Below are 23,915 nucleotides of genomic sequence, written 5' to 3'. Positions count from 1 at the left end.
CTGGACTTCACTTATAAGTTAAAATAAATCCATACCAGGTGACTTTTGGTCATCATTCTGATCACAGTAATAGAAATAACCAAGATAATAGTCTTTGTTTTTTTGAGAATGTTGCTTCTTAAGTTATTGGAATCTTTTGTAGGGTAGCTTCCACAATTCATTTTAACTTCCACAAACCAGGGTTGTTTTTAAACAATACATGACCTCTGATTTTTCAGTTTCCCTGAGATGGAAGAAAGGATCTTTGCCCAATATTTTGATATTGCTCTGCTTCCTTCTTTTTTATGTCCTAATCCTATGCCTCCCACAACTCTTTTCATGTAACACTGCCTAAAAGCACTTCTGGAAAATTTTAACTCAAGGCCTGATTTAGAGAAGCATATGTAATACCTCTCCTTTCATGTGCCTAGTATCCTCCATTTGGAGACTCATTCCTTCTACCTTCAGTTGAAACCCTGGCCACACACAAACTCCCAATATATAAGGGCTTTTAGTATTAACAAAATCTAGCATGACAATATCATAAGCCTTTTTTAAAAAAAATGAACATATTGATTTTGATTTAGGAAAGCTTAAAGAAGAAAGAGGAAATGTAGAAAGAAGCTAAATAAGAAGCTGAAATACAGTTTCAACTTTTCTCATCTGCAATGACAGTAGGAAAGGATTCATGGTTGGGGATGGGAGATGGGTACAGATTCCTTTTGATCCTGTAGTCTACACTCTGTGAACCTGTAGGATAAGCATATTACCAAGTCTTTCTTATATTTCTGTCACTATAACTTTCTAGTACCTATTGTACACCACAAAGGCATGTGCTCAGTTATGTTCATAGCAGTGTTGTCATAGTCAGAACCTGGAAACAACCTAAATGCCTCTAGACCTAAGAATGGATAAGGAACATGTGGGTACATTTACTCAATGGAATATTATACAGTGGGAAAAAATAATGACATCTTCAAATTTCTGGGCAAATGGATGGACCTAGAAAACATCATACTGAATGAGGTAACCCAGACACAGGAAGACAAAAAATATGTACTCACTCATAAGCGGCTTTTAGAGATAAAGCAAAGAATACCAGCCTACAATTCATAATCCCAGAGAACCTACACAATAAAGAGACCCTAAGAGAGTCTAATCTATATGGTAAGCAGAAAAAGACAATCTAATCTACATGGTAAGGAGAAAAAAGACAAGATCTTCTGAGTAAATTGGGAGCATGGGGATCATGGGAGAGGGTAGAAGGGGAGGGGAGAGGTAGGGGGGAGCGGAGGAAAATATATTGCTCAATAAAAACAATTAAAAAAACCATTTCTTTACTTATTTCATATCCTAATGCAGACTAATAGGTTGGGAAGATATTATGGAAAGGAGCAACTAATTTATTAGCAGTCTGATTTTTAGTTTTGTAGTTGCTAAGACAAAAAATTTTTAAAATGTCCCTAAAATAATAATGTAATACTTATTTACCATCAAATGTTTGGTTTCTGTTGACATGGATTTAGATTATGATAACAAAATAAGTTACACTCCTATTGTCTTTATCACATATCTTAGTGGCTTAAATTATAAAAATGCATAACCTAGATAAACACATTCAACAATACATGATTCTTTAAAAAACAATGAATTCACCTTTTGAAGCAGACACCTTTCCACTTAATAGTAACAAGATCCATATATCAAAACAGTTCCCACCATGGCTCTGAAGAATGCTTGTTCTCATATCCATCAGGGAAAAGCCCAAAGTAACCAAGTTCTGGTACTATAGGGATAAATTATGCCCTTAATGGATTCTTTGGTTTTTACTTGAAAGGAAAAAATGATATCTGAGTGAATATGATCTTGACAGAGTTCTGGATAGAAAAGTAATAGAGAGCTTCCTGTCATTTACCTACCAGTAAAAGGTACTGCAGTCATTTCAGGAAAACATATGGCACAAGAACAAAGGACAAATTACATAGCAAAGATACTGACAATTTACTGTCCATTTGTTTGGAAGTCCTCCACAGAAGAAAAACTTAACTGCTTTGATGTAATGGTTTTGACTTCTGTAGCCACAACTGATTTTGTATTCTAGAATCTTGGCTAGCTTAAAAAAGAAGCAGCAGTTGTACAAAATAAAAGAGATGGTGGGTAAGCTAAAAAGGCGTAAACTTCCATTCAAATATTCATCAGCTCCATATTCTACCTTTATGCTGATTCCTACAGTGCTTTCAAGACTCTATACGTCCCTGCGTCCTTACAATGCACCCTAGTAGGTGAGATGGAGTAGGTAATTAATTTAGGCTTTCTGGTCAATATGGCCTCTGTCATACTACTACCTCTTTTTCAACTATAAAACCAGCCTTAGATAATACACCAATAAGTAGTCTTAATTGTATTGAATTAAAATTTAACTTATGAAAACATAATTTCTTTTTTAATTTTATTGATTTTTATTGAGCTCTACATTTTTCTCTACTCTTTTCCCTGCCTCTCCCCTCCCATTCAATCCTCTCCCAAGGTCCCTACACTCCCAATTTACTCAGGAGATCTTGTCTTTTTCTACTTCCCATGTAGATTATCTATGTATGTCTCTCTTAGGGTCCTCATTGTGGTCTAGGCTCTCTGAGATTTTGATTTGTAGGCTGGTTTTCTTTGCTTTATATTTTAAAACCACTTATGAGTGAGTACATGTAATAATTGTCTTTCTGCATCTGGGTTACCTCACTCGATATGATGTTTTCTAGCTCTATCCATTTGCCTGTAAAATTCAAGATGTTGCTATTTTTTCTGCTTTGTAGTACTCCATTGTGTAAATGTACCACATTTTCCTTATCCATTCTTCATAAAAACATACTTTGATGCCAGCTCCTATTCTATAGTTAATAACTCCTTATATACACTAAAAAAATTAAATGGCCAGAATATGATATAATACCTTACAAAAATAATTATCTGTGATTATTGCAAACTATATACGGATAATAACAAGCTATCAAAAGAGAAATTATGGGGAGTGAAGAGACGATTTAGTTATTAAGAGCACTGGCTGCTCTCACATTAGACCCAGGTTCATTTCCCAGTTTCCACATGGCATGATGGTTCATAACTGCTTATTACTATAGTTTTAGGGAATCTGAAGCCTTCTTTAGCACTAAAGGGGCATCAGCTTGTAAGTGGTACATATATGTACATATAGGACCACATACATACACATAAAATAAATAAGGGAACTTGTGGGATTCATCGAATCTTATGATTTGTCAATGCAGATCACTAGTTCTCATACCTTATTAATTCAATAACATTGTTAATGAACTGTTCTAAGGTCAGATATCCCCATGGGTCTATTTATACTCTTTAAAATATGGCATATAAAATCAATGAAATAAGATAGATAATATGCATGATTCATTAAAAAAAAACATAGGTACAATTTGTCCTGAGATGAAGAAACCGAGGGATACAAAGATGAGGACTCCGTTCAAGGCTGTTCAAGAGGTAAATGACATGGAGAGTCTTTCTATTGTTATATTAAAATTTTAGCCATGGTCCTTAAAACTTCTCTGTGCTAAGTCTAGAGCTAACTGTGTTTGCCTCATGTTTCCTGTCTGCTCTATTTGGTCTTCCTCATTTCTCTTTCTAGAACATACTGTAAAACATGAGTGTCCCTTAGCTTTCTGATTCTCCTCCATAGATCCACAATCAAATCCCAGAGTTTGAAGAAATAAAATTTTATTGGCTACAAACAATTATATCTGAGGCCAAAAGCTCTTTATTTAGTTTCTGACTCAAATTTACCAACATTTACAGTCTCACTGTTTTAACTATGCTAACAGACTTTCACAAACTTAATACATTCACACTGGTACTGCTCAGTTTCTCTGCCTCTCATTTGGTGATTAGATCTATATGTACATGACACTCCAGTCAGTCATGTCATGGTTGCAGATGTTCTGAAACTAAATTCAGAGAGAAAGGGTCCCCCTACACCTTTTACCCCTTCCTTCAACCAAGGTACCAAAGCCCATGAAGATGAAGATGAAAGAAAGTTTTTTAGATTATTTCTGACCAGTCATCTGCTGAACACCTGCTCAACTTAGTCCTGCTCAAACACCAAGCTTGTATATATCCTATGAGAGATAAAACTCATACAGGATGTTCTAAGTCAATAAACTATAGGGAAGCTTGTTACACAGCAAGTTAACTCACGCAGTAATCAGCTCCATGTCATGCTTCATTCATGTAAAGCAATTACAATTCAATTTTGAAAATGAACTTCTGATTTAAGCTCAAAAGGCCTCTTCAAATCGTTGTTGTCTGACTACACTGTTTGTATTTAAGCTGTAGGTCATAGCAATGGTAACCTCGTCCCAGGGTTGACTTCAAATCTGACTCAAAAGCTATTTCAAAGCTTTGAAGTCTTTGGTTTAGAGTGTGATCTCATGGTCATGGCTGCTGTAAACCTCCAACTGCCTCTTCTTTATCCAATATATTGTGTAAACTTTATTTCTCTAATTGATTCCTCTCCAAGTTCTTCTTCAACAAAGTCAGAGAAAGTTCCCTACACTGGATACTTTTTTGTCCTGACTTTTAATTGGGATAAAATTACATTTCTCACCCAATCTCTTATTCCTATAATTGTGTTCTGTTTCAAACAGAACAACGAGTTTGTATATTTGCCCCTTTTCCTGTTAAATCAACAACATCAGTATATGCTGAGTAAGTTCCAGTTCTTCCTATACCCTCTCAGGAGGGCTTCAGATGTAGACAGACTGACTACTGTGTGCAATAACTATAGTTAAATCCAAGTTCTTCTGTCTGCTGAAGTATTCTTATGATATCCTCGACTGTGGCAATTTTAACTCTCTGAAACACACCTGGACCTCTGAATCAAATATCCAGTTTCAAAGAGGTGACGGCAGAGCTCGCTGCTGTGTGACTCCAGTGACTAAGACCTTTCCTTAGAAGAACAAGTCATCTGCACATATCCCACAAGGTACCCAGGAAGTTGTAATTTTTAAAAATACTTCTTTTTATTTTTAAGTTATGTGTATGTGCGTATGTCTCTGTGTGAAAGTTTATGTGAGTTCGGTATCTGCAGAGACAAGAGGGCATTAGGATAACCTCAAACTGGAGATAATGGGCAAATGTGATCTGGCCAATGTGGGTTCGGAAAGTCAAACTCAGGTCTTCTGTAAGAGCAACAAGCATTGCAAACCACAGAGTGGTTTCTCCAGCTTCTGAAATTGTGACATTTGACCCTTGCTGATCTTTCAAAACAAAAGAAAATTTATTAAGCAGGCCAATCCATAAGTAGGGACTTCTGCTTGCTGTAAATCCTGTTGTTTTCAGGGCTGTCCTGAATCTTTGGTTCCTTTCCTGTTCTCAGTTATGAGCATATGAGAAGCAATTATCCTGAGGAGGCCAGCAGGAAGCAGCCTTTCAATAGCAGGAGCAGGTGGTGGGACATAATACCATCTGGCTTCCTGCCACCAGCCCAGTAGTTTATTTCATTCTGTGTCCTCCTGAAGGTACTTGTAGAAAAAGTAAACTGTTCTGATACAGACAAGATTTTTTCCATCATTAATAAGGCAGCAATAGGCTCATCATCTGACTTCCTATGTGAAAAGCTCAGGACTGTATTTACCTATATTAAGAGGTACTAATACTTAGGACCCCAGAATATAAACCAATCATCTATAGCCTAAGTGTGGCATAATTCTTCTTTGGGTGAGTTAGTGGCTAGAGTATGCTTAGACCTAATACATAATGTCTGACTTCCTTGCTTAGATTTAGAGAAAATGATGAGGAGCTACTGTAGTCAGACTTTCCTTGGGTCACAAGCTCACAAATAATAACACGGAGACTATTACAAATTATGAAACTTAGCCTTAGCTTAGGCTTTTTCCCAACTAATTCTTATAACTTAAATTAATACTCTGCCACATGGTTCAGTTACCTCTCCTCTGTACTGTATGTTTAATTGCTTCAGTATTTCTCTGGAGTGTTTCTCTTGGGTCTAGATTCAACCCAAGTTCCTCTCTTTCCCCAGAAGTCCTGCCTATTCTTTCCTGCCCAGCTATTGGTCATTCAGCTCTTTATTAAACCAGTCACAGTGACACATCTTTACACAGTGTCAACAAATATCCTGCAACAGGGTAGAGAAATATGGCAGTAAATCTAGTACAAAGTGTTGTAATCTGCTGGCCATGGCCTGACCTGTCACCTGGGTACTCAGTCCTTTGATAGACAAGCCCCACCACTCCCAATCTATCCCCCCTCCCCTGACACTTCCCCTGCTAAGGCAAGGGGATCTCTCACCTCTCACCTCCTTTCCAGTCTCTCTTTTCTCTTTCTCTGTTCCCCTCCCTTTCTCTCCCCTCCCACTCCATACTCACTAAATAAACTCTAAATCTAAGCTCTCTCCACATGGTGTATCTGTCTGTCTTCCACTTGCCAGGGACCTGCGTGGTTTTGAGTCACCCTCCACTGCCCCTTATGGGACTGGCCTCAGGTCACCTGAATCATGAATGATAACACGATGTACATTTAAATTCATAATTATAGAAATTAGTGTTATAAAATTCAGCTACTTGTATAAAAATCTATTCCAAATGGAACTTACCCTCATTAACTGAGAAAAATGGTAGAACAAATATGGTAGATTTGAAATAATAATATTCCATAATAATTTACCATCAATGAGGCTGAGAGGAGGTACAGGTAACCCACTAACTACACAGTGTGGGTAATTACACTTGGCTTCTCTAGTTCACCTGGTTTTCTTAATTAATTAGATTTTTATAAATAAATCATCAAGGACTCTTAGTAGTGTCCCCTCTTCCTTAAAAGAAATTACAAACATTTATTCTACAGGCACTAAACATGTCTTAAGTACTCACCTGGACCTAGTCAAAGCCTAATAATTACAAAAGCAATAGCAACAATTCATAGTGAGAACAACATGTAACACATAGTCAATGTGTGCCATATACCACATGCCAATCATGACATACCCTATTCTAATTCTCTTAAAAGTGATGAAGCAAATAGTTTATTTATTAGTTCCATTGGGAAAGCACACAGAAGTTAAATAACCCGGTGTGTCCAGCAGCTTACTAACGAAAGGAAGTAAAGTTTCTAAAGCAGATCTTTTTGAGTCCACGAGATATGAAGTTTTAAGAGGTTGGACTGTAATTCAGTGGTCGAATACTTGCCTACCATGTAAAAGGCTCTGAGTCTGATCCATAGCAATGGAAACACCAAACCAAATAAAAATTATTCAAGCATGGTGCCACAAAACCACATGCCTATAATTTTAGAAGCTACAAGGTTGAAGCCAGAGGATGGAGAAGAGTTTTAGGCCAGCCTAAAGTAAATGTGAGATCTTGGCTCAAATTAAAATAAGAATCTTTCCAGTATTGTACAACAATAACACTGCAACTGATGTATCCATACAAGGTCATAGCAGCTAATAAATATTGAGAAAAACAGGTATGGCTGTTGTGGTGGCTTGAATAAAAATGGCTCACTTAGGTCTATAGAGAGCGGCACTATTAGGGTGTGTGGCCTTGTTGGAGTAGCTGTGGCCTTCCCGAGGAAGTTTGTCACAATCCCTTCCTGCTTGCTATGGATCAAGGTGTAGAACTTCAGTTACTTCTCCAGCACCATGTCTGCCTGCATGTCACCATGCTTTCTGCCATGACAGTAATGGAGCAAACCTCTGAACTGTAAGCCAGTCCTAGTTAAATGTTTTCCTTTATAAAACTGGCCATAGTCATAGTGTCTCTTCATAGCAAAGACAAAAATCAAAAACCAAACAAAACCAAAAACCAAAAAACCAAAAATTCTAACGAAGACAGTTGTAGCATGGCTGTAGTGATATTTTCATCTGTGAGTCTTCTTTTCCAGGCAGTTTCTATCTCCAGGCTGTCTCCTACGTGTTGAGAAGTAGTTTCTACAGTATTCCCTATCCAGCAGTTAATTCACTGATATAATACAGCAGCAGGTGACTACTATAAACAGGTTTTTATAAACTACTAATTTATGTAAGAAGTAAAGGAAACCTATGATAATATATACATTAATATTTTAGTTATTACTTATGTGTGGAAAACTGTAGAGAAGGAGAAGTAACCAATATCGATAAGACTAATGATTAGTATTTTGTTGGTAGTTGGGAGAATTGGAAAAGGCATAAAATAAGGAGAATAAGGAGCAAAAGAAAAAATAAAGTTTGTCTCTCAAAACTGTAAAAAAAAAAGAAAAAAAAAAGAAAAAACTGAACGGTAGGGTACAATGTCAGCTTGTTACATTGATCTGTTTTATTAAAAAAATAAGAAACAACTGGTAGGGAGAGGATAGCTGACTGGAGAGATAAGAAAATAAAAACACCCTCAAATGGCCAAAAGATACTTAAGGACATGTTCCACTTCTTTAGCTATCAGGGAAATGTTTCCATCTCTCCATAAGGAAACCCTTTCCCTACTAAGTCCATCCCTCCCCTCTGCCAGTAAATTGTTATGTCTCTGTGTGTGTGTGCGGGGGAGGGGAGTGGTGGAGCTCTCCATAACTAGATTATATGCAACTACTCTGAGGTTTGCAGAGGAGAGGAGCATTTCTGTTCTTTCGTGAGAGACCAGCTTCCTGAAATGCCTTTCCTTTCCCTGGTCCTTCCAGTTAGGTAGCCTTCCAGTCACACCAGCCGTTTTATTTCCCATGCCAATAATTCATGAGAACAAAGGTACCGTAAAGGTTCTGGAAAGGATGCCACAGTGACTGGCATACTTGGCCTTTCCCTAACCCCACAGATTGAAGATCAAGATTGCCTCTTACCCTCTGCTTCTCTGGGTCCACATAGCGAATTCCGAAGTAGTCCTTCTCCAGCAAGCTGTAGTAGTTGCAGATGTGCTCAATAAGAAACTGCCCTTTGGTCTCCCTCTGCAAAAGAAGTGCATTTAAATTACAGCCAGAGCCCACAAACACATTCGTATTCCATTCCCAGCAGCCCTCACTTACCCAAATAGTTCTGTGCTTAGAACAATGAATGGATTTGGTCACTTTAGACACTGCCATAAGGGTTTCCAATATTTTTTAACTACAACCTCAGCACAGAACAGATTTCACTAGGTGGGCAGATCAGCAATTTTCTGGTTGTGACCAAGTGAGTGACAAGAAGCAGTTGATAGCAGGAAAGCCTTAATTTTATTCATGGTTGAATGGGATAAAGTCCATTAGAGCAGGAAAGGCATCACAATGAATGTATGACTCTTGTGCATATCCAGGCAGATCGAGAAATAGAAGGGTGAAAGAAAGTACACCTAGGAAAAACAGAAACCAATAAAATCCAAAAACCAAAACCAACAAAAACACAACCATCTCAAACTCCAACCACAGAAGACCACTTTCTCCAGTGAAGACCCAAATCCTAAAGGGTTCAAAGACTCTTCAAATAGCACCTTCATCTGGGAAAAAAAAATGCTAAACCACATTATCCTGCAGGGAACATTTGACATTCGAACCATAAAAATGAGCCAACACACACACACACACACACACACACGCACGCACGCACGCACGCACACACACACACACACACTTTAAATCACAAGAAAACTCAAAGGTGGAATCAATGGGACACATAACAATATCTACCACTGGTACAAAGAGCTCTTGTGTGTTCTGCTGTTCCATTCTATTACAGGTCATTTAATTTACAATATTCATAACTGAGAAAACATTTCACAATCAATACCGTGTGGGAATCTACAATTTACAATTAATGGTGCCCCTGAGTCCTTGCTCTAAATGGTTTTTGTTATTCACTCATTCAGTTTTCTGAGAAAACTGAGCCACAAAGTAATCCAATGACTTGTCTAATATTATACAACTTGTATGAATCAAAGTAGGATCTCAGTCAAGGAAAGTGGATGTGGAATGTGGATTTCTGTACAACTGCAGTGTCATTCTGGAATATTCTGAGAACACTGAGAGACTTGAAGTGCTATGAAATGTAGTAGCATATCCTGACTCCCCCAGCAATGTTGTGAAATTCAGTTTCTTCAGTTTGAGAACCATGATAAACCAAAAGAGAAGAGCATACTTTAATAACATTGCTGACAAGGGATTGGAGAGATGGCTTAGTGATAAAGATTGTTACTCTTGCAAAGAACCTAGAATTGGTTCCTAGCACCTACATAGTAGCTCACTAATATCTGTAACTCCAGTTCCAGGCAATCCATTGCCCTCTTCTTGTGTCCTTTGGCAGACAGACAAAACATATCATCATACATATACAATAAATAAATCTTCTTTAGTTGTTGATAGATATATGAACTACTTCAGGGGTGCATTGTGACCTATAAATAGAAATTTTGAAATTTGAGAGATTAAGGGTCATTGTTCCCAGATTAAAAAAAAAAAACAGTTTTAGGCAGAATATAGTGACACATCCTGTCATAGTTACTGTCCTATTGCTATGCAGGGACACGATGACCAAGGCAACTCACAGGAGACAGCTTGTTTACAGAGGGTGAGTGAGTACATGACCACCATGGGAAAGAGCAAGGCAGCAAGCAAGCATGGGAATAGTAACTAAGAGTTTACATCTAATCCGAGAGAGAGAGAGAGAGAGAGAGAGAGAGAGAGAGAGAGAGAGAGAGAGAGAGAGAGAGATTTGGCATGGCATCATGGTGGATTTTTGAAACCTCAAAACCTACCCCCAGTGACAAACCTCCTTCAAAAAGGCCACACCTCCTAATCCTTCCCCAACTAATTCTACCAACTAGGAACCAAACATTCAAATATATTAGTCTGTGAATTTCTTCTCACTCAAGCCTCCACACGTCTTTAGTCAGAGCACTCTGTAGTCTGAAGCAAGATGATCTTTGTTAGTTCAAGGCCATCCTGGCCTACATATTGAGTTCCAGGTCAGCCAGGCTGACACACTGAGATGTCAAAGGGGGAATGGTACAGAGTTTTCACATCACTCTCCAGGATCTAGCTGGGTGAATCCTTCTGTTTCTCTTGTCCAAACACCCTATCCACCCCATCCCCCCCCCCTTTTTTTTTAAAAAAAAAATCCCTGCCTGTAAAACAACCAACTTTGAGGGAGGCTTTGGCAAGGAGCTATCCTCTGAACCTGATTCATAGGCTCCTTCCACACCACTTCCAATCTCTCCACTCAACCTCATCCTGCACATCCTTCTGCAGGACTTAGCTCAGTGAATCCTTCTGATTCTGTCTTCCTAACCCACTCCTAAATTCCCCATAGATAGCTAATGTCATACATACTGTGCTCCAGACAAGCAAGACCACCCTTGATTAGACTGCAAGCAAACTTTAGGCTTCTACCAGGATCCACCCCATCTGCTCCTGAGCAACACCAATGTCAACTCCCTTCTACCACCACAACCACCTTGCCATACAGCCAGACGCTGCTCTAGGATCTAGTCAGGTGAGTAATTGTGTTTCTTCCCACCACACAGTTTCCTCCAAACCCCACATCTATCCCTACACTCCAAGTTTGAACTGGAATACCCATTCTACATACTAGCCCAATTATCTGTGTCCTTCTTACTTCATCCAAGCAATTAAACCCAACCTAATGTGCACGTCTTCCCTCAGGCTCCGACCTGCTTTCTCCATGTCAGACATAGACCTAATAAAGAAGTCCACAGGCACAGATACTATTGGAAAAACACAAATAACACTACCCCCTCCCCATGCACAAAAATCCAACAACCTAACAAACGAAAAGCCTCCAGTCCTCCATAATTTCTTTCTTTCTCTTCCTTCCTTCCTTCCTTCCTTCCTTCCTTCCTTCCTTCCTTCCTTCCTTCCTTCCTTTCTTTCTTCCTTTCTTTCTTTCTTGTATAGCTCTGGCTGTCGTATAACTTGCTCTGTAGGCAAGGCTGACCTTGAAGTCAGAGATCTGTCTGCTTCTGTCTCCCAAGTGCTGGGATTAAAGGTGTGTGCCATCACTGCCCATCTTTTCGGTAGGGATTTTTGCCAGTAAGAATTATTTACATGAGCCACAAAACACATAACTTAAAAGAACAATCATAAACTTCGACAAAGATTTATTGGAGTTTAAAGAAGACAAAAAAAAAAAAAACCCCAGCTCATTGAAATAAAGGAAAAAGAATATAAAGAGAACCCGTATCTGGATGATGTACAAGAGAAAGCAAACATAAGGGTGATGGAAATGAAAGGTCCGGTCTGGGGTGGTATTCATGACTCCAGTTGCCAGTGAGGGCTCTGTGGATGCCTGGAACTAGCCAGTTACTTGGGACCATGTTGATGCCCCAGGGCCATGCTACCGTCAGGGCATGCTGGTCTGATGGACCTGTGCTGCCACTGGGCCACCGTGGTGTTGTCCTTGCCTGAGCTGCTGCCGAGGACCACGTCTGGTTCTAACCTTCCTGCTGTAGCTGAGGTCTGTGGAGGATGTCCACAGCCTGTGGTAGCATGGAGGTCTTTGGAATCATGCTGTGCTCAAATGACTCCACCTTTCACTGCCCCTGGGATGGTTGATCCTGCTCCTTGGTGGTTACTGGAGTAGGTGAGCTGGCCCAAACTCTGCAGGCATGGGAATGGGAGAGCTGACCCTATCCTCCCAGTCTGTCTTGTGGTGGCAGTGGGTGAGGGAAAAATGTCCTCTTCCCCTCCTCTATTATCACCTGCCTCAGTAGAGAGAACTGGCTCCTAGGGACACAAGTGTGGGAGAGTTAGCTGCAGCACTTGAGAAAGTAGCCTCTGCTTTGGGTCTGGCAAACACACTAGAGCTAACCTTGTCATCAGGGATGTAGGTGAGCCAGCAATGAAGATATAAAAGCAACAGAGCAGACCAGTCCTCCCCGTCGTCTGCTCTCTGTTGGCATTGGTGAGAGAAAGCTGCCTTGCCCTCCCTACTCCACCCCTGGCTACCTGTGGCATGCAAGAGACCTGGCCTCAGGGCCACGAGAGTGAGAGTACTAGTCCTGCTTCTAAACAGATAGAGCACACAGAAGGGTCCTATGCTATACCTGACAGCACATTAGAGCTGACCCTGTAGCTGGGATACAGGTAAGTCAGCCCTGAGGGGCAAGAGCAGGAAAGCTAACCCTGCCTCAATCCCCCATCCCCCACCCCCTGTCTGCCCCCAACAGCAATAGGGAAAGAGGACCTTTCATCTTGTCTGGGAAAAACAGTAGAACTGGCCCTAGAGATTGAGTAAGGGGGACCTGGGTCTGAAAGCCCCAGAGCAGAACTGGATCTGCTTCTTGCTGTAGGCTACATTATGTGAGTTAGCTAAGGCAGTGATGGAGAGCTCATTCAGGTAGTGATGATGAGGGAAACCTAGGGAGCTGACCAATGCAGATACCACCCAGGCCCAGAACCAGGGCTATGAGTTTGTCCATCCCAACAGCTACCGAATCTATGAACTGTGAGCATGTGAAGGGGAGGAACCTACAGATCTAAAACAGCAGGATCTCCATGACAAACGGCAACAACAGGATATCCAAAAAGAGCCCCAGTGAGTTTCCATTATCCATAGCCAGAGCAATGACCCTTCGCAATAAACACAAGTTAAGTTAAATAGACTAAAGGGTAAACTGTGTGTCTCAACAGGCCATACTACAGCTGCCACTACAAGATTCTTCTTCTTCCTCTCCTTCTCCTTCTTTTTCTTGGTTTGGTTTTGCTTTTGTTTTAAATTTGGTTTTGTTTTGGGGGGGGTGCGAGGGACAGGGAGTAAGGTGGGGTAGGAATGGATGATCCACAAAGAATCAATAAAAGAAAATAATATATAAGACGTAGTAATAGTGATGCTGTATTCAAAGCAAATAATACTTTTTACCAATAAGGAAAATTTACTGTGAATTTCTTGTTTAATTAAAAATACTAAATGAAATACGTATATTAAAAATTTTAAAAATATTCTATAAGAATTTATAGCCAACAAAAAAAAACTTAAGAAAATGCAGAAAGAAATAATTTAGGTTGAAGAGAGGAATGAGTATTGCCAAGAAACTGTAAAGAAATATAAATCCATAATGACCAAAACACAAATTACCATGGAGAATATAAACAACAATACAATAACCACAATTAACACACATATTTTAACAGCATTAAATATCAACAGTTTCAGTTCTCCAATAAAAAGTTATAAACTGGCTAAATGGATCAACAAATTTCTTCTCTGTATTGCCTTTATGAAAAACATCTTAGCTTTAAAAATAAGTATTCTCTTATAGGTAAAAGAATCTGGTTCTAATCAACAGGAACCAGAAATTAAGAAGCAATCACTGTCCTAATAATTGAGAAAATAGACTTAAAACTAAAATTAATCAGAATATATAAACAAAGCCATGTTATTCTAGCAAAGAAAACACCTAATGAAGGTGACATTACTTTCCCAAACCCTAGTGCACCCAGTTTTATAAAACATGCACTACTGGATTTAAAGACACAGATTAACATTAACTATTAATAGTAGGTGATTTCACTACCCAACTTTCTCCAAAAGACAGGTCATCTAGACGAAGTTAAACTTAGACACCTTAGAATTAAATGATACCTTACACCAAATGGACTTAAAATAAAGCTTCTGGACCTTCCATTCAAATACATGGAAGCTACTCTAAAATAGACTACACAATAGGTCATGAAAAGATCTTTACAAATTAAAAAAGATCCAAATAACTCCACATACTAACTGATTATAAGTTAATACAGCTTAAAGTTGACAGCAAACAAGTATTTAGTAAACACACAGCTTCATGAGAGGAAATACCTCAGTGCTGAATGATGAAGGCTTCAAAGACAAAATCAAGAATGAAATAAAAATTTTTCCTGGAACTAAATGAAAATGAAGATCCAACACAACAAAATCCCCCAGCACACAGTAAAAACAGTCCTAAGAAGGATGTTTTTATCCCTGAGTGTCTATATTACAAGACAAATCAGAAAGAGCACAAATAAGTAATTTAATTATGTATTTCAAGATTTTGGAAAGGCAAAAGCAAAAAATTTGAATCAAATTAACTACTTAAATAATAAAAATTGAGTAGAAATTAGTGAAATAGGGACAGAGAAAAGGAAGAAATAATAAATATAAGAGCTATTTCTCTGAGATGAACAGATCCTTGGATGAACTAGCTAAAAGAAAGACAATTAACAGGATCAGAACCGAAGAGGCTAACATACAACAGACAAAAAAGAAGTTCAGAATATTATAATGGAATACTTTATAGCACTGTATTCTATTAAGCTATAAAATAATAAAAAGCATGAATTGCCTAATTCAGTCAAACCACCATACTTAAACCAAAACTTTATAATTATAACTACTGAGGATAGTAAAACAGCAATTCAAAATCCTTCCAGTTAAAAGACAAGGCTAGGGCCACATAGTTTCACAGAAGAATCCTACCTGACTTTCAAAGAAGATCTACAGCCAATCCTATGGGGAAGAAAAGAAAGAAAGAAGGGGAGGGGGCATTCCCCAAAATTTTTGAAGCCAGTATCACTTTAATACAAAAATCAGATAAAGATACAACTCATATGAAACTATAGACCAATATCTCTGATGAACACAGATTATTCAATAAGTGTTTCCAAACCATATTTTATTCATGTCTAAAAGACATGAATAAAAAATGATTTACTGTAACCAGTTGGCTTTATTCCTGAAATTCAGGAATGGGTTGTCATAAATATATCAATAAACTACATAAACGGATCTAAAGAATGCAGGGGAAACCCTTTGAGAGAATACAATATGCTTTTATGGCAAAAATCCTTGAGAAAGGACTAGAGTTAACATTCCTCAATGCAATAAATCCAATATATATAAAATCAATAGCCAAAATCAACATAAATGGAGGGAAACAAAACAATCACACTGAAATCAGGAAGTGATTTAATGATATTTTGAATGGTATAAGCTTGATCCAGAAATATAAATATTACAGGTTCTTTTCACCTGAGATTTTGATCTCCAAATCTTCACATGGGAATACATATGCTGGGGTAACTACAGTAACCAGGAAAGTAAAAATAGACCACTGTTAGGAGAGAGGATAGAGGAGCAATAAAAGGGAGTAGCAGCTTAAAAGTGGCCTAATGGGGAAATGGGGGAAAACTTGGTGCAAGGGCTCTAACTATGAAAAAGGTGATAGATATATCCAGAAAAGGGTGAGAGGAGGGTTGCAAAAACACTAAGAATTTCTGAAACATTCATAATAAGCTATAATATCAAGTACTACCTAAAATACATATAATACACATAAATTAGTTTTTATATGTACTTAAATAGTTTAAATAAAGTTTTCCTATCTGAGCTTTTAATGCTCTCCCAAGAACAATAGACCATCTAACAAACACCCTATCACTAGGCTTCAGAAGTCCTTATCAATATAGGCTACTGCTATAGTCACCAGAATTGGAAGTTAAGTTCCTACTGCTGAAGACATCATATACTTCTGAAGACACTGATAGTGGACCTGATCTGAATGCCTCTTCCCTGAGGACTACATTTCATGGTACCAAAAGGTGCAAAGATTTCAAATAAGGGAAGTTAATAACCTACCCTACCTCATAGCAAAGAGCAGTATGGCACAATAACCCTAAGAGAGCTGTAGTGGCATGCATACATTGGCAATAACCAACAGCTCTCTGATTGGACTCAGGACTACCTCAACAAGAAGAACTATGCCTGGTACTAGAATTCTCACAAATACCAAGGGCTAGTGAAGCCATTGATTTTGAAGACCATACAATTGCCACTATACTAAACTGCCACCTGCCAAAGCTTATAACTACATTCTCAATAGTTGTCCTTATACCCATAGAAAAATATAGTGTACACTCCTCATCATGGAAACTTTTTTTTTGCTGTAGAAAGAGACTATTACATAAAACTACAACTAATCTAAATTCAGAGTTACAGAGCCCATTCTGAACTGACTCATCTATAACACAACTCCTGTACACAAGTGTCAGAGATCACTGTGAAAGATGTGGTAGAAATACAGTAAGAGCCAAAGGAACAGAGTGTTTGTGTTTTAGGATCTACACCTATGAAGTCTCACCAACATTACAGCATAAATATGTCCTGAATGAAGGTATCACCAATAGATAATAACATGAATGTCTTAAAGACCAGGAGGCCTCAAGTCTACAGAAAAACGTCAGGCAACTAAGGAATTCTGAAAACAGAAGTAGTCTTCTCTAGAGAAAAGCACATCAATTTTATTCAATACCAAATGGTCAGTTCTAAAAACAAATACATACAAAGGCAATTTTATAAATTGAGTGATAGTTGCATTTATGTATTTAGGAATACAGATAGACAGACAGAGACATAAATATGTAGATAGATACAAGGAAGATGATGATAGATGGATAGATCATATATATATAATAGGTAGATCAATGATAGATGATAGATGAACAATAGATAGATAGATAGATAGATAGATAGATAGATAGATAGATAGATAGATAGATAACAATAGTTAAGGAAAAAGGGGCCATGAATTCAAAGGGCTGTACAGGAAGACTTGGAGGGAGAAAGGGCAAAAGGAATATTATGCAATTGTATTATAAAATCAAAAACTTAAAAAATTGTCTCAAAGAAGGAGACTATTTTGTTTTATGCTCTACATAATGGATAATGGCATTTAACAAAGCACTATTACTAGCTGCTGAGCAAGTTGTGATTAGTAAGCCAACCCTTGGCCTGAGTTTACTAAAAATATCATTCAGTATGTAAGATTGTATTGTGGTCTGAAGCCTCTTATTGTTTTCCTGAAACTAAGTTCCAGTTACTTCTATGAGCTGCGAGGCTTTATTTCTTCCTACAAAGTTGAAGATAAATTATCAATATAAATTTCTTCATAAAATTTGGTAATTGTTTTCTAAATTTGCTCATGGAAATGACAACTTGTGCCTCAGGATAACAGAATTCAATGTCTAAAATATTCTAAATTTTTTTTTGAGTTTAAAGAAGTTGAACTTGATCTACTAACTGAACATAATAGAAGCTCATCATTCAAGATTGATGGTAAGCTCTCTGTAAGCGACTCTAGAATAAGCAGCACCATCTTATCACATGTGAGATGAATTTTAAAAAGCTATGTGGGTCAAGGATTCTTCACAAGAAATCAAAAAGTCCTGCTTTTGCATAACGTTCTTGGATGCCTTTTTTTCTCCTAAGGGAAGAGTCTGGTTTGTTGATATCTCCAATTTCTAAATTTCTGTTTATAGGTCATGTTCTATCCCTAAAGTGTTTTATGAATTTTTCAGCAACTTAAAAAAAACCTCTTAGACTGTTTTTAGTGAATGACCAGATTACCAGTGTATAGCATGCAGCAACACTTCCTTAAAATTATTCAAGATCCTTGAGATAAAATAAGTACTGAAAACACTGCAATGACTAGAATTTGTAAATATGAAGAGTGTAGGGATAATGAATTTCTATAAAAGCAGATTAGGAAAACTGGAATGGAGTTCCCTAAAGGATTTGACATTAGTATATATTGTACTAAACTAATATAAATATAAGTAAGTATTCACTGTTAAAATACTTTAAGCATTTTTTTTCTGGAGGTTTTTCCATAGACTATGTTGTAATATGAACTGTTTGTTAGAGTCTTTAATTAGATTAGTGCAGAAATTCATTTTCAATGTGTTTTCTATTGGGATTGCTTCAGAACAGATGGGCAAAACAAACATAGAACCCATTCCAGAGAGTGTTTAGTCTGATCAAAAGTGGCACTATATACGGTTCCATGTGGGGACTTCTTTAATTTAGAGGTCTCAAAATGTGAGTGGATAGGTGCTTTATCTACATTCTTTACCTTTTTGGTGAGATATGTCTATGTGTAAAGATTCTTAACCTTCTGCACAGACCACACCTTGTCTGAGGGTCTTCTCCTGTGAATTGGAACCAAGCACCCTGCCTTTGTGTATGGCAGGATACTTGGCATAATTTGGTGTATCTTAAAAGACAAATTTAAGTGAACCACCATTTCAGCTGTCTTTGTGCAAAATGTCAATGTGTTTGAGCAGAGAAGGCAGGGAGTTTTTGTTAATGAAAAGCCTCATTCTGTTGCTCTTGCATCAGACTGCCTAACTGGATTCCTTTTAGTGGTGCAAGGGTGGGAAACAGCAGGTCAGTGGACATCCGTGTAGGTACAGCTGCTCTGTGGCCTACAATGTGGAATGGGGCATCTTACCTGTCTTAGAACTGCTGCCAGTGAATTTGCTCTCTTTTCTAGCAGATTCTAACATGACAACAATACACCAGCTGGATTCCTTTGGAAATCATTTTGATATGAGATATACCTTTAGTGTCTCTGAATTTCTATTACCTAGTCTTATAGGTAAGCAATTTTCTATTTCATAGGAGTTTTAAAGATGATTGTTAGGCATGGTGGGCACACCTGTAATTCCAGTTGTTGAGAGGCAGAGGCTTAGACAGGAGAACTCCAAAATCTATGCCAGCCTAAACTACATAGTGAAACATAAGAACTGCATCGCTTCTGGCTAGACAACATTATATACAAAGACTGATTCAAAAAGTGAATAATAACAATGATAATAGTAACAAACAAATTTAAAGATTGACAACAAGGAGATGTTCAGTAAATGAAAACGACAATCAAGTGTGGTGGCAAATGCCTGTAATCCTAGGACTCAGGAGGCTGAATCATGTAGGTTAAAAATTCAAGGCCAGCCTGGGCTACACAATGAAATTCTGTATTGAAACAAAAGAAATAAATAACTGTTTTATAATATAATAGGAAGGCATTTTACTTATGATGCCATGGTCCTTGTCTGAAGGCTGTCACATGGACTAGAGTAAGCAGGATTTTCCTATTAAACGCAGATTGAAAATAGAACTTGTTATTCTCTCATGAGATGGGTTTTACTTATTTATGCCTCAACGAACCTATTTTTTGTAAACACAACTAGGTTACTTTAAAAAATTTTCTTACCATCTTACCACTTCAAAGAAGGCATCAGAAAACAGAACAAACCACTGCATTCAAACTATTTCTACTACTTCCCAGCCGAGTGACCTTCAGCAAGTCATAAAATCTTAAGGCTGAGTTTTACCTCAGTAAATGGGTAGCAATTATAATAATTTCCAGGTCTACACTTTGCAGGTTATTTTAAGGCTCATTCACATATTTGTTAAACACCTGTCATGTACTGGCTAGCAATTAGAGAAAAAGTGAAGAAGTTGAAAGGGATTTGAAATTGTGAACCATCTTAGAAATGGCAAAGTACAGTGATAAGTCATTATTACTAACATTAAGGATAAACTTAAATATAAATTATTATTTCCAGTGTCATGGATCATTTTCGATTAAAAGATGTTGCTTAGAGTAGTAGTTGCTTCCTAGAATCGGTCCTTATGAGGGAGGGGATGTAACAAAGAAACAGTTCAATTCTTTCCACAACAGTCAGTTGCCAATAACATATTTAATTACCTGGATCAGTGGTAAAACCAAAACAATAATATAGTTGAGAGTTTAAAAATGCAAAGAAATAAGTGGCCTATATCAGCAGTAATTTTTTTCCCATGAAAAATAATAAAAACCTTAATCTTCACTTCCTAAAGCTCTAATCCAGAAGATTTTCCACTCTTAATATTGGTTAAGTCTAAAAAGGGACATCACTCAAACAGTATGATTCTAAACCAAAGCTGAGTTCGGAATAGTACCTTCTGGAATGAAGGTAAAAACATAATTATAGCAAATATTGCTTATTAATGAAATACTTAGAGTATACTATGAACTGCTTTTGCAGATTATGCCTTTAACCTCCTAACAAACTACTAATTTAGTGAATATTCTTCCCATGGTAGTTATTAGAATTTGGACAGTTATAGGAAGGGACACTTGGTTACAAAACAGATTATACTATCTATCAAAGGTTGGACTTGTGTTTTCAGAAAATACTAAGTACATTATGTATAGTGAAGTCATTGGATGACTGTCCAGTAGCCTAATACTCCCATGTCTTTCCTAATATCACACCAAACTGTGCAATTATGTGCATGAATATAGATATACAAACCCACATCAAAATTTAAAGGAACTAGGACCTAACCCTATCTCCAGGGACCAAACTGGATTGATCTAAAGATAATCCATTTTATCCTGTGTGGCTGGTTCTACATACAACATAGCATAAGAAGCAATTTATTAGGGGTTTTAGAACATTTTCTGTTTATTTTTCTGAAATAATTTCAAGAAATAAGCAAGGTAATAAGCAAGGGCATGCAACCAATAACTGTAAAGACAGTTTGAAATCAAGTTGGCTAGAACCTAACATCAGAGAAATGAAGACTTTGTTTTCAAATTGTTAAATTAATATATTGAATGTAAAGAGATGTCCATGATGTCTACTTATGCACAAATTTGCTTTCCTGTTTGCTGTACTCAAATTTTTCACTTAGGGCAAACAATGACCCAATGACTCAGGCCAAGTACAAATTATTAGTAGCCAATAATATGGGTATAGCACACAGGTCAAGGTGACCACTGGACCATTTGAATTTTTCAACTGTTCTACTGTTCTATTTTGTCAACAAAGCACCTTGACAGTTTGGAGTTGGAAACACTCTTATAACCTGGCTGCTGGACACTGTTGGAAAGACTGGAGCTCAGCTCCTTCCCTGCAGATTGAATATTATAATATGCTTCATTCACACAGATATTTTTGTCTTTTATGTCCCTAATTTCTTTTGTCCATCCCTAAAGCTACCACCAAGGTCTATTCCTTTATTTGGTCATGTTCTTATGCCTGGCTAACCCCAAAGTCTAGCTACCAAAACACCAAGTCTAGCTTTCCAGATTCATTATCTGGATACCCTGGCTAACATGTTCAATCAGGACTTATCAATTTATCCTAGCACATGCTTCCTCTTTTCTTCTTCAATAAATCACTCCTGCAGAGACCCCACCACCATGTCTTCTAGGGTAAACAAATCTGCTTTGTGTTGAGAATTTGATGCCTAGTGTTTCTGTGCCAACTTTGAGGCCCCTTCAAACATCCTCATGAAAGAGAATTTTTAATTTACAATCAAAATACTCTGGGGCATATACCAACTGAAGATTTATTAGCTCAGACCTATAAGAACACAGAAATTTCACAGACTCAGAGAAACTTAAAAAAGGAAAGAAACACATAAATATGCCACATACAGCAAACACTTAGCCATCATGAATTTCAAGATAACATTGATAATGAACATTGAACTGAGACAGCTATATTTCTAACACAGAAGCTTCACATATTTAATTTTTTGATGAATGTCTTTTTTGAAACCATCTGTTTCAAAAAAGGGATGCACAAAGCAACCACTGAACTAAATCCTTCTTGCATTTGATTCATTGACACAAACTCAGTTAATATCATGCAAAAGAACCCAAAATGCTTTCTGTGATCATGCAGTCTGGACAGGATTTGCTCTGGAGCCTTGCTGAAGCACAGACCAGCATGATCTTCAAGAATAAAAAAGCTGGCAGAATGGATATGATATTTTCCTTTTTCCAGGAACCTCCCATCTGTCGCAGAGTAAAAAAGGCAGAGGAGGCTTAATGAACATAAAAGGTTTGCAGTAGCTGATAACAGTGACTAAATTGCCACCAGGCATTCTGTATATTTTTAGTTTCCTACAAACAAAACAACTCTGGCTTCGGATCCTGTGTTGTCAGAAGAGATACGAGTATAATCAAGATGTTTTTCCTTGTCTATGACTAAGCTCTTGAAATGAGGAGGAGGAATAATTGGGGAGCCCAGCCTTCTAGGCTTTAAATACTTGTAACAAAGCATTCTCGTGGCACACAAACTGGACTCCTCTCTGTGTGTAAGGATGTGTGCATATGGGTATTTTTGTATATGAAGGAAACCATGTTAGTACATGCCTACCAGGGAAGAAAGTTCAGGAGAGACAGATGACGAAAGTCTTGATATGAAATTATGTCAAATTTTAGAAAACTAAATTTCAGACTCTTTCAGCTTAGGTCTAGGGAACTTCATAGAATCCTAGTTACCAAATCCTAGTTACAAAAGTTTGTATTAGACTCTAAATTAATTTTTTCCTATATGAAAACATCATCTTATCCTTTTAAAGTTCAGATTTTTCCTTCCTTCCTTCCTTCCTTCCTTCCTTCCTTCCTTCCTTCCTTCCTTCCTTCCTTCCTTCTTTTGGCTCACTGCTAAATAGCAGAGATAAGTGAAGCAGGTGGCACATGCACTCTTTGATACAAACTACAAAGCAGTATACAAACAGGGAGTGCAGAACAGGACAAATAAATTCAAAACAGCCACTATGAATATAGCCAAGGACCTCAAGGAAGATATTAATAAATGCCTCAGCACAAAATGAAAATACAGTTGAATAAAATAAAGAAAAAATATTCAAGACATTAAAGTAGAATTTCACAAAGAAACAGAGTCACTAGAGAAAACCTAAATGGAAATAAACCCAAAATGAACAACTCAGAATACCAAACTAAAAGGTCAGAGATAAGCCTCAAGAACAAATTAAAAGACATGAAAAACAGAATTTCTGGTTTTGAAAACTAGTCAGAAAAAAATGAAAAGAAAAATATGATACCTATACTAGGCAGAGAACATCCAGGAGATGTGAGACACTATGAAAAGACCAAACATACAAATAATTGGCATAGTGAAAGGAAAAGAAACACAAAACAAAGGAAAAGAACCTACTTTAAAAATCACAGAAAAAAACTCCTAAATCTAAAAAAACTGGTGCCCTTCAAGGTACAAGAAGCATAGGAAATGCCAAATAGACAGGATATAAAAGAGGCTACTATGAAGCATAGTAATCAAATAAAAAATAGACTTCCTTTTTGACAACAGCTTCCTTAGTTGATGCCACCACTACATTGTTTGTTTGT

General features: G+C 37.5%; 1 protein-coding gene across 2 annotated transcripts in view; it reads right to left on the bottom strand.

Annotated features, from left to right (window-relative positions):
- Frmd3 (FERM domain containing 3) overlaps positions 1–23,915 on the bottom strand; it is a 185,686-nt gene that overhangs the window by 116,278 nt on the left and 45,493 nt on the right. For both annotated transcript variants that reach the window (XM_005352660.2, XM_005352659.3), the window contains exon 2: positions 8,824–8,928. In XM_005352660.2, coding sequence (XP_005352717.1) covers positions 8,824–8,928 — 105 coding nt within the window. The remainder of the gene's footprint in view (positions 1–8,823; positions 8,929–23,915) is intronic.

The sequence above is a fragment of the Microtus ochrogaster genome, chromosome 10, assembly GCF_000317375.1.
Source record: "Microtus ochrogaster isolate Prairie Vole_2 chromosome 10, MicOch1.0, whole genome shotgun sequence".
Classification (NCBI taxonomy): Eukaryota; Metazoa; Chordata; class Mammalia; order Rodentia; family Cricetidae; genus Microtus; species Microtus ochrogaster.
This window is presented reverse-complemented; position numbering and strand designations above follow the sequence as displayed.